Here is a 12,588-nt window from a genome sequence, read left to right as displayed (position 1 = left end):
TCGTAGGAGAAACAATTGACAAGTGCAAAGCCATGCTGTGGGTGCAAACACGCCAATGATAAAACACATAATTTAGAAAAAGAGGACTATTAATGGAATGCAAAGCACATGCTCAAAATAAGAATGAACATGCTATGAAATAATATGCATAAATCTGTGAATACGCTGTGGGAGTCAGAGGACATCATGAACCATGAAAGTGGCGCTTGAGTTTATGCAATCAGAATATTGAGATGGACCTTCAGCCTTAAAATTCATTGGGGAGAAGCAAGGCCAGATTCACTTTTACACTCCAGCTGCTTTGTGCCATTTGTTTCATGAAAAGCAGCCAGAGTGCACTGATGAATCTGGACCATATTGTTTAACAGTATACATGGAAGTCTTCTAGAGATACCGAAATGATTTCATCATTGGTTGGTTTATCTTCAGGAGCTAAACCCTTTCTTTGCCGCTCATCTAAAGGCTTTGGCTGCCCCCAAATCTTAAGGGGTGGGGGAATGATACCTTGCTCACTCTTTGCTTGTTAAAATTTTCACTGATGTATGACTGGATGGTCCAGAGCATTAGTTTTGTCATGGAGACTTTCATTTCTATTCACTGGTTCAAATCCAGACCAGGTAAGCAGAGACCAACAGTTACCACCATTTGATGACATGACAAATTAGTTTGCTGTCTTTGGGCTGGTTTAACACTTGGAAGTTATACCAGTATAACATTGTCAGTTACAGGTTTGATTTTTTTTTTTAAATAGATATACTAAGACAAGCTATAGTTAAAGTAGTATAGTTATTCTCTTTTCCATGCAAGAAGAGCTATACTAGTAAAAGCAATTTTATGCCAGTATAACTACATCCATTAGGTTTATGTACGTGTACACATCATTTTAGCTATCCTGGTATAGTTAAAGGAGTACAACTTTTTCGGCCTTGTCTACACTAAACATGCTTTGCCAATATAGCAATACCAGCAAAGATCCTAATGTAGATGCAGCTTTTATGCCAACAGATGGCATTTTTCCATTAGCATAACACCTCCCTGAATGACATTAGCTATGACAAGAAAAGCACTCTTCTGGCATAGCTGTGTCAACACTGGGGGTTTTGCCAGCATACCTATGCTGGCTGAAGTGTGTGGTTTTTTCGCTCTGCCGACATAGCTACACTGACAAAATTCTGTAGTGTAGACCTGACCTGACCAAGTCCTTAAGCAACTCTCAGTGGATCGGTGTTGAAATCACAAAAACACCACTACAATTGATTGAACGGATCATGGAGACTGAACTGTCCTCTTACTCCTGGAACTAACCTTCACTAAAAATAATAAGGAGCCATGTTAACTAACATGATGTTAATGCATGACTTTGTAATCAGTGTAGACAAGAACAAATTGTGTTTAAAATCATATCAGCTAGTCAAATGTAAGCCCTACTGGATAAGTACTTTGCTACTTGCTGTATAAAAGTAATGAACTAAATAAATAAAGCCAACACAAAATTCACATGTACATAAAGAGAGAGAGAGAGCTTCAATTCTCCTGCTATGCTTGGTTGTTTAGTTTATTGTTTCATAGTGTTTGTTTTACTTTCATATGTTGTCAGTTGTATTTTTGTCTGAAGTGAGCTTTTTTTAATTCTAGCTTCTTAATTTTTATTGAATTTTAATGAAAATGTTAAAAGCCAAAACCAGATACTAATCACAGTTAACATAAAGCACAGAATAGACCTATTGTTATACACATAATTACCCTGGATGTCTGAAGCAAAGCTGATCATCAAGAAGAGACTTTGCAACCTTATGTATTTGTCACATTGCTAAACATGCCCTCAGGATAAGCTCAGCCAATGAGAAGATTCTGATGATAGAATGCTTCTGACACTGGTTCACTACTTTATTCAATAATCTCCTCAGAAAGGTATATGGGTGGAGTTTCTCAAGCAATATTATGAACTAGAACTCGGCCTCCAGCTTGCTCATGTAGTTGAATTAATTTCTCTTCATAAAGTCACCGGCTGTTTTATTTCTAACTTTTCATTGGATTCCAGTACGATTACTCCAAAGACAACACACTTCCAATAGCCCCCAAAACTGTTCGGTTTATTTTCTAATTTTAAAAACTTGACTATAAAAAAGGTGTGTGTATTTGCTAAATCTTACCTCCAAAAGTCCATCCTCTGGTAGATCTGTGCAGTGGACAGCATTCTGAATCTTGTTTTTACCAAAGATAGCACGCAGGGTTCCAGGTCGGAGGTGACGGGCTATTTCCTATTGAATATATAAATATTAACACTGTGTAAACCTTAGAGCCTTGTTACATCATGAACAGTACAAACGCGTATCAAGTAAAGCATTCATTGTATGTTGATTAATCTATGTACAGTATAACAAAAATGAAACTGAAGAGGTAAATTCCAAGTGGACTTCACATATGCATGTGGCTGAAAAGACCAGACCAGGATGGGAACCAAAGGGTGAAAACTGTCTGACATGAATCCAGTGTAATTCATAGATTCTGAGAGGAGAAAGGACTCCTGCATAACATAAGTTACATAACTTTCCAAAATAATTTCTAGATCATTTATTTTAGAATAACCATCCAATCTTGATTCAAAAATTGTCAGTGATGGAGAATCCTCCAAGACTCAATGGTTAATGACTCTCACTGTTAAAAATTATGCTTTATTTCCAATCTGAATTTGTCTAGCTTCAACTTCCAGCCATTGGATCATGTTATACCTTTCTCTGCTAGACTGAAGTGACCGTTATTAAATATCTGTTCCCTATGTAGATACTTAGACTGTAATCAAGTTACCTTAACCTTCTCTTTATTAAGCTAAGCAGATTGAGCTCCTTGAGTCAATCACTATGAAACCACGAGGGATTGTCAGCAGGGATAAAACTCAAGACTCTTCCACAATATATTTAGCTGTGAGAATATATCACAGGCTCTTATCCACTATGTGGACCAGTCACTAGAGATGAGACATGATCATACACGCTTAGCTAATGCAAAGTGCTACAGTGGCTCTCCTCCAACGTGAAGGAAACAGATTTTCACATTAAATTTGACATGGTCAAAGCTGAGCTCCTGATTCACCCTCAAGAGCCTTTCTCCCCCTCCTCCGTTCTCTTAACTATGGACACCATCATCTATCTTCCTCCCAGTCATTCAGTCCCATAACTCCAAGCATCATCTTTGACTTGGCCTCCCCTCTCAAGACCAACATATTCAGCCTATATCTAAATCTTGCCCTCTCTTCCGTCAGAACATTTCAAAGATCCGCCTTTCCTCTCAGTTCACACCCCCAAATTGCTCACTCAGGCTCTCATCTCACATCATGACTACTGCAAACTTGCCCCACTCTAGTCCATTCAAAATATTGCTGCTGAGATTATCCTCCTGTCCCATCATTATGACCATGTCATTCCCGCCTTCTCCCGACACCTCATATGAGTCCTGTCTCCACTATGGCAAATAAAAGTTTCTCGCTCTTACCTTCAAGGCCTCTTCTTGTGTTGTCATTCACCCCCTTTGCTCTGCCAACAGTATCAGGCCTGGCCACCCACTTGTCTGCCTCTCCCACAAACACCTTTGAGCTTCCTCATTAGAACCAGATGGCATTCAGCCAAGAGTTCTGAAAGGGTGACAAGGACCCTCACCAACAGCTCTTAAGCAAGGTAAGCTGTAATGGGATAAGAGGGAAGGTCCTCTCCTGGATTAGTAATTGACTGATAGGATAGGAAAATAAAGGGAGGAATAAACAGTCAATTTTCAGAAAGGAGAAAGGTAAATAATGGTGTCCCCAGGGGTTTGTACTGGGACCAGTACTGTTCAACATATTCATAAGTGATCTGGAAAAAGGGGTAAAACAATGAGGTGACAATATTTGCATATGATACAAAATTACTCAAGATAATTAAGTCCAAAGCAGACTGCGAAGAGTTACAAAGGGATCTCACAAAACTGCGTGACTGGGCAGCAAAATGGCAGATTAAATTCAATGTTGATAAATGCAAAGTAATGCATACTGGAAAACATAATTCCAACTATACATATAAAATGATAGGGTCTAAATTAGCTGTTACCACTCAAGAAAGAGATCTTGGCGTCACTGTGGATAGTTCTCTGAAAACATCCACTCAATGTGCAGTGGCAGTCAACAAAGCTAACAGAGTGTTGGGAATCATTAGCTTAATATAATAATATAAGATGACATAAAAGACAAAATATCATATTGCCTCTTTATAAATCCAAGGTTCACCCACATCTTGAATAGTGTGTGCAGTTCTGGTTGCCCCTCTCAAAAAAGATATATTGGAATTGGAAAAGGTAGAAAAGGGCAACAAAAATTATTAGAGGTGTGGAACAGCTTCCGTATGAAGCAAGATTTATAAGACTGGGACTTTTCAGCTTGGAAAAGAGACGACTAAGGGGGGATATGACAGAGGTCTATAAAATCATGACTGTGTGGAAAAAGTAAATAATAAAGTGTTATTTACTCCTTCTCATAACACAAGAACTAAATGAAATTAATAGGCTGCAGTTTTAAAAGGAACAAAAAGAACTATTTCTTCACACAACACACAAATAACCAGCGGAACTCTTTGCTAGAGGATATTGTGAAGGCCAAGACTATAACAGGGTTCAAAAAAAAAAAGAACTGGATAAATTCATGGAGGTTAGGTCCATCAGTGCCTATCAGTCAGGTTGGGCAGAGATGCAAAACTATCCTCTGAAGTGTCCTTAGCCTCTGTTTGCCAGAAGCTGGGAATGGGTGACAGGGGATGGATCACTTGATGATTATCTGTTCTGTTCATTCCCTCTGAGGCACCTAGCACTTGGCCATTGTCAGAAGACAGGATACTGGGCTAGATGGACCACTGGTCTGATCCAGTATGGCCGTTCTTATATTCCATTCTATTCCCTTAGGCACGGAATATCCTCCCTGGAAAAGCCTCCATAATGCCACTAACCTGTCCTCCCTTCTGAACTCAGTCCAGCTTGATGACTACAGAACACCACCAGCTGAGAGGGGTCAGAGGTAGGTGATGAGCTGACACTATTGCTATGGAACTGCTGATTTGTCTTAACAAAAACAAAATATACACTTATCAATCAACTGTGCACCCAGCTAGTCTCTCAAAAAACATGCTCATACTACTCTTACCCTGTCTTTCCACGCTCCAATTTTACCCACCTGTTATGTCTTGTCTTAAGCTAAGATTGTAAAATCTTTGGAGCAGGGACAGCATTCAACAACAAACCCCAACCTGACTGAGGCCTGCACATGCTTCTGTAATGTTAATTAATACTAATGGTAATTTTGTTAACATGTTCCCATTTGAAAGGCAAGTAAGCCATATTATGGCTGGATTGAGTCTGGCCCAGAACAATTTGATGAGAAGCTTCATTTTCTGATGGTTATAGTGTGTATATCAGTGTTAGGGGACTGTTTACTTTGTAGTCATTGCTTTACTCTTTAGTTGTGGATATAGGAGCACTTTATGAAGATACTCTCCTTCTCAATGGCATTCACAACGTTTAGCATCATGGGTGTAGTTTGGGTACATATATATACATTTATATTCCATCTTCTCACTGTGCAGGAGTAACCTTGCCATGTGGAATAATTTGCAAATTCTATGGACTCATTTCTCCTAGATGAAATGGAGAGTTACAGAGGGCAGATTTTACATTTTTCTTCATTGCCTTTAGTAATGAAAATTGCCCAAAACAGACTGAAAGCAATAAACATCTTTATGATAAAAAGGGCTGGTTACCTTTATACTTCAACACTCCAGGTTAAATAGCTTTATAGTTAAGAATACAGGAAGGATTTTTTTTTTTTAATTTTAAATTCAGAATTGTAAGACGTGCCAGACAAAATGTTCAAGTCATAAATGCAGATTCCAAGTAGATTGGGCTAGCTCATCCATACTGAATGCTTAATGTAGCCAGAAAGGCAGGTGGGCTGGTGGGTAAAAGGTTTGTTAAACATGCCTGGGTGCTGTCATTTGTTGTGGACTTGAGATGGTAGTTAAGTATAATTTTAGAGACAACCACTGACATCTTTTCCTTTTCATTCAATATCTGTGTAAAGTGGTCTATCAGATTATCAATGTGAACACTGTCATAATGGGTCCTTTTTTTAAATAATCAGGCCATTGTGTGGTTTCAGTGGTTTGACTCCAGGTGAATGGTGGTTCCAATACCCTGGTGAATCAAGCCCCAATTTGTTCAACGTCAATTTCAAGCTTACAGATAGGATTGGTAGAATTCAATTGTAATTTTTTTTTCAGTTTTGACTGATATCAATGTTTACTTAAGCATTTTTTCTATTTTGATTGTTTTAAATTTTCACAGTTGTGGGAAATTATGGGGAAGTCATACAATTGTTTAATGACAACAGATGTTGAGATTCAAAACATTAAAAATTTATAATGGTTAAAACAGAAATTGCCAGCATCATCTCTCAAAATATACAAAACAAATACTCTAAATCAAACTCTAATGAGTTCTCAATCAGCATTTATCCTACTTTGCCTATCTGTAAATTTCTATCATCATCATCAATAGAAATATTTTTTCATCCATTTGTCTGTGTATGGTGAAATCAATGTTTACCGACATTTACTAATAAAAATCTAATCCTTCCAAGCCTACTTATAGATCTGTTTTTTCTGCCACTTTGCCTTTAATGACCTGGAAATGTTTGCCCCTTCAAAATTATCCTTGTGGATAGCATATTTGAAGACACAATGACCACAGCTGTCTTTCATTGCTGTGAGTTCCAGAATAGACTAACTTCTGTAAAGTTTAAAAAACCAAGAGATCATCTCCTTGAAAAGTAAGAGACTTCAATATCAATGGTAGTTAAGTCCATCATCAAAAACACCATGCCCACAAATACGCCTGTCTAGGACTCTTTAAGAATGGCACTACTCCAAGTGGCAACATCCTGAGTCAGTTTCTACAATATATCCCAAATGATCATTTTTGACCATGGTCTTCATTGCTCTGGACACAATTCACTGTCGCCTCAAAAGCATCAGCAAGTGATGGAATTAATTCAGGCAAGCCCTATACACTGTATTATGCTTCAGATCAGACTAGATAATCACAATGGTCTCTTCTGGCCCCATAATTTATGAAAGAGCTTGAAGTTCCTGTCATCTTTTGTGACTTAAATAGATCAACCTATAAATGTCTTTCAAAATAAACTCACATTTTAAGTTAAAGATAATCTATTCCAAGTCACAGAACAGCAAGTTCATGGTTATGACTGACGCAGTGCATATCATTACGAGTAGTTTGTCAAAACTTGGCCTGCACACCATTTGAACAGCCCATATCCACCACCTCTGTTCCTTCTAAATTCAGGTCAAGATGTGCTCTTTTACCATGATCCCTATAATGCCTGAACTGTTTTTTATACCAGTTTTATACCAGGGTTATACCATCCAACTCTGCTATGTCAGCAGAGCGTTAGGTTTCCTAACTGGCCCAAATCTGACGTCAATTTCGCCATCAACAAGTGCAGTAATAAGCTTTCTGTTTGTATTCCTGTGATACTTTCCAAGGAGACTAATTTGTTGCCTTTATAAAGTCTTTCATTTGATTGGGTGTTAAGGCAGTTGCTCTGAGCTGCTTCAGTTCTAGCCTGCTGGAGTGTCTTTCAAAAATCTGAAAAACTGAAATCAGGCTCCATGTTAAACTGGGTGGGGAGAACCCTTGGTTCTCTTCCTCTATTTTATGCAGTAATTAGTAACAGGAGCTTCTTGTTGACAAAGTGATGCATTTTCTATTTACATGAACTCCACACCAGCAGCAGAGAGGTCAAATACATGTAGGGAAAAAATACTAAAGGTCTAATATCCACTTCCATGTCTTACCAGAAAACTTCCTGTGCTTTCTGCAAATTGCACAACATTTTTTCATCTTTGTGACATGTAGCTAGCTGACATGTAGATTATCATAGATTCTGGAACAAGAGTTAATAGCTAAGTTCCTTATATTCTTTAGCATACTCTTCTGCCCCCTGTGTATTAAACTTACTTGGCCGTAGGCCCTCAGCAGTGCCTTCCGCTGATTCAGGTTAATTTTTTTAAGCTCCAAAACACCCAGTCAGGGTAGTTTGACATGTTCCAGACATTTTTTTTTAAATCAACCAACTCTATGTGCATATAGTTATTGCTTGAAGCAGTGTGTGAGTCAAGGATTAATTTGCAAATTAAATTGCATGGCCCAGGCAGCAGCAGCCAAGTATGCAATTACAAGGCTGTAAAAAATGTATCAGATAGTGTTTGGCACCAGTAGCAACAAGTCATCAAACTGTAGTTTATTTTACTACAAAGCCTGCTCTCGCTTGGCTGACAAATTCAACTATTGCTTACCTTTTGGGTAAAAAAATCACTGTCTTTGAACTCTGATTGAAGCTACATCCCTTTTGCAAGCTATATTCGCCCACTTAAAACCAAACCATACTCTGTATTGTAACCACAGCAGCTGCTGTCTAAGCTTGCAAGTCTCTAAAATATTGCTACACAGCCTATTCTGTTCAGCTCATCCTCTTCTCTTACCTCCTTCTCAATTCTCTTTGCTTCACTCCCACTCATTCCCTCCAGCCATCCTTTCCTCTGACTGGCAGCTCAATGGTGCTGCAGGCTTGACATCACTCAATCTGCCCACAGACTTGCTGTTCTGTGGGCAGTAAAACTGACACACTTACTATCCCAGACAGCATTTCTACTTGTCCTAGACTTTTCTGCACTTGAGCAATTCCAATAGACTTTTCACAGAAAGCTATTCCATTGTATTATTTAGCTGTGCATCTGCCATAAACAATTCAGATCTGGAGCAAACAGGTGTAATTCTTATGCAAGTTTCTGGGCTAGATTCAGTGGGGATGTGAATGAAAAGTTATGCATGAGGTGTAAGTTGGTTAGAAAATGGATGTAAATGGTAAAATAACTCTAAATGATTTGAAATTCAGGTCTGCAAAATGTGTGCAAATTGAACTTTGACAGGCGGAAGGGGAGCGTGCAACAAAACCAGCAACTAATATGAGGGTATAAGAGAAATAAAAGAGGCAGCCAGCCTCACATACCCACAGTCTAAAAAAATGCATTATTAGTTGCTTTATTTGAGTTCTGTTCCCAGATCTGTCTTGACTCAATGTATGACTTTAAGCAAGATAAGGTGGGTGAGATAATACCTTTTATTCTGTTGGTGAAAGAGATACGCTTTCAAGTTTACACAGAGTTCTTCTTCAGGTCTGGGTCCTGAGATCTGAAGAATAGCTCTGTGTCAGCATAAAAGCTTGTCTCTCTCACCAACGGGAGTTGGTCCAATAAAAGATATTAGCTCACCCACCTCATCTCTCTAATATTCTGGGACCAACATGGCTACAACACTGCATACAATGACCTTAAGCAAGTCACTTAAAGTCTATGGGTGAAATCCAGCCCTAGTGAAATCAGTGGGAGTTTTGCCATTCCCTTCAATGGAGCCAGGATTTCACACTGTGTGTTTATTTATTAATCTGTAAAACATGGATAACGATACTTGCCTGTGTATCAGAGGTGTTATGGGGTTTTACTGATTAGTGCTTGTAAAGTATTTGGAGATCCTCAGAAAAAAATGAGCTATACAGCTGCAATACAATATTAGTTTGCAAGCGTTCTGACTAAATATTTCCCCAGTAGAACAAAATTAGTAAGTATTTCTTCCTTCTGAATTTTAGGAGAAAGAGAGAAAATTTTGCACTCACACAAACAGTTCAGGTAAAACTGCTTCACTGTATACATAGGTGCATGTACATAAAGTTCAAAGAAGCTTTTCCTGAAGTCACCACAAACCTTATTCACATTGGGAAAATTCAGAGTTTGCCTAGTGTACAAAGATAACTTTCACAATCTAGGGCCCAGCTAAGTCTGGTAATTTCTGGCTTCAGTCTTCCCATCACACACACATGCACATACAGAAAGAAGTAAATGCAGAAGAGGAAAGAGCTACCACGAAATTCTACAAGGTTTACCTAGCTAAGCCAGATGACTCCCTTCAAAAGGAGTTTGAAGCCTTATTGAGGTGCACAATTTACATATCCTGTGGATGCCAGAGATCCATCTCACTGATTCTGGGACATCCCCAGAGATACCCTTCTCCTCCCCACTGCTCTGCTGGGTCTCTCCTATCCAGCAATAGGCCTTCCTTTGGGACAACAAAGGTACTGGCTGCTTTCCATATGGCTGTGCAGAGGTGCAGAAGCCATGGAGAGTAAATATCGTTACTGGTATTACAGTAGTTCTTTAAAAGCCCCAATTGAGATCAGGGCCCCATGGTGTTAGGTGCTGTACATATATACTAAGAGACAGTCCCTGCCTTACGATCTTACAACCCAAGTAGACAAAACAGACAAAGGATGGGAGAAAAGGAGTATTATCTCTACTTTCAGAGCGGGAACTGAGGCACAGAGAGATTAAGTAACTTGCCCCAGGTTACACAGGGATGTGAGACAAAGCTAGAAAATCGTAGAATCGGAGGACTGGAAGGGACCTCGAGAGGTCTTCTAGTCCAGTCCTCTGCACTCAAGGCAGGATTAAATATTATCTAGACAGGGGTGGCCAAACCGTGTCTCATGAGCCACATGTGGCTCTTTTACAGTTAAAGTGCAGCTCGTGGAGCCCCATATGCCCCACCCCCCATTCTCTGCCTACCGGACTAGGTGGGGGGCTTGGAGTTTCTGCCCTGTTACAGGATGGTGGGGTTAGAAGATTCTGCCCAGTGGGCAGGGAGGTCTCGGGGGGTCAGTACGTTTGGCCACCCCAATCTAGAGCATCCCTGACAGGTGTTTGTCTAACCAGCTCTTAAAAATCTCCAATGACGGAGATTCCACAACCTCCCTAGGCAATTTATTCCAATGTTTACTACCCTGACAGTTAGGAAGTTTTTACTAATGTCCAACCTAAACTGTCCTTGCTGCAATTTAATCCCATTGCTTCTTGTCCTATCCACAGAGGTTAAGGAGAACAACTTTTCTCCCTCCTCCTTGTAACAACCTTAATATACTTGAAAACCGTTATGTCCCCCCTCAGTCTTCTCTTCTCCAGACTAAACAAACCCAATTTTTTCAATTTTCTATCATAGGTCATGTTTTCTAGACTTTTAATCATTTTTGTTGCTCTTCTCTGGACTTTCTCCAGTTTGTCCACATCTTTCCTTTTCAGAGAGGGAACTGAAGCAGAGAGAGATTAAATAATTTGTCCAAGGCTACACAGGGATGAGTGACAAAGCTGGAAAATGAGCATAGTTCTCCTGAATCCCAGTCCAGTTCCTCAACCATTCTTGCTCTCTGGGTTAATGATGCTTTAATTCCTGAGCAGATTGCGGATCACGTATCTGCACAGTCCTCTCAGAAGAGAGCCCCTCAATTCCATCTGGGCATCTCCCAAACCCATTCCACCAGAGTCTGCACAGAGCGGCTTCTGTGGGCTTTTTCTTCCTTTGCTCCCTATCCAATACTGTTTCCTTGCACTCAATCATATCAATTTGTAAAACAATCCAGTGTTTGGTTACTGTGCAGTTTCTCAGACTATAAGTAAAAAACTGCTAAAAATTCTGCTCAGGTTGCCCTGCAGTAGAAAGGAGAATGCCAGCATACACTGAGCACAACAGCGAGAAGCACTCTAAATTATTCATCTACGGAGTGTTTACTGAGTCACTCATTTTATATCCAGTTTTTTAGATGTCTTTGTTTAACTGATGGTTTCAGAGACAATGAGACTGATGCTACAGAGTGAAACCTAGTATTGCAGCTGCTCATGCTTGCTGCTGTCAGTCACAGCAGAGGTGAAGGATGGAAAAACAGAGATCACCTGCTTCTTTCTGATACAGAAGGGTTGTTGGCCCAGGTTGGAACATATTTCTGCCCTTCTAAGCCACTGACAGTGTAACCTAAGAGGAAAAGACTGGAGAGATTCTCAAACGGCAGTAGTATGTATTTCTTGGGTTATTACAATGGCACAATGTGTGATGTGGTATGCAAGCCTCATTAGGGAAACTCTCATATGTACTCTGTCCCAATTTCTCCACTGGGGCCAATCCCAATCATGCCTTTAAATTGTGGAAGCATAGTCAGGTCACAAGCTGTTGTCTAGGAAGCCAACTGTCTTTCAATGAACCTGTGTAGACTGGTTTTAAATTGCATTTCATATCCTAGCCAGTTCTTGTGGTTCCACTGCAACTGGGAGTCCTATATAGAGTGGGTGACGTTCCGTCTAGAGTCTACAGTATGAGCGACAGTTCCTTACAGACCTGCCTCTTCAGGGGAGTTCAAATCCACACTAACAAATGGTATATGAAGAAAGGCTGTGATCTGCAACCCCTCTTCTGCATGGCTATTGACTGCTCTATCGCCCACTTGTTCAATTTTCAAACAAGCACCTTTGCGCTTTTTCCCATACTGCCCCTCACACTTGTGAGGTGCTCCACATAAACATCTACAAAGCTACCTCATTATCCTCTTTCAAATCCCTCTGTATAACTCTTCTTTTCTGTGATTTTTTTTACACTTCTATATTTGCAGCATCAATT

The 12,588-nt window shown here is 39.8% G+C and overlaps 1 protein-coding gene across 2 annotated transcripts in view; it reads right to left on the bottom strand.

The window, feature by feature from the left end:
* Positions 1 to 12,588, bottom strand: part of NME7 (NME/NM23 family member 7) — a 131,637-nt gene that overhangs the window by 24,568 nt on the left and 94,481 nt on the right. For both annotated transcript variants that reach the window (XM_067546118.1, XM_067546119.1), the window contains exon 11: positions 2,154 to 2,261. In XM_067546118.1, the coding sequence (XP_067402219.1) occupies positions 2,154 to 2,261 (108 nt within the window). The remainder of the gene's footprint in view (positions 1 to 2,153; positions 2,262 to 12,588) is intronic.

Source organism: Emydura macquarii, unplaced genomic scaffold (assembly GCF_026122565.2).
Source record: "Emydura macquarii macquarii isolate MOO-44397 ecotype Brisbane River unplaced genomic scaffold, CSIRO-AGI_Emac_v2 contig_1119, whole genome shotgun sequence".
NCBI lineage: Eukaryota > Metazoa > Chordata > Testudines > Chelidae > Emydura > Emydura macquarii.
This window is presented reverse-complemented; position numbering and strand designations above follow the sequence as displayed.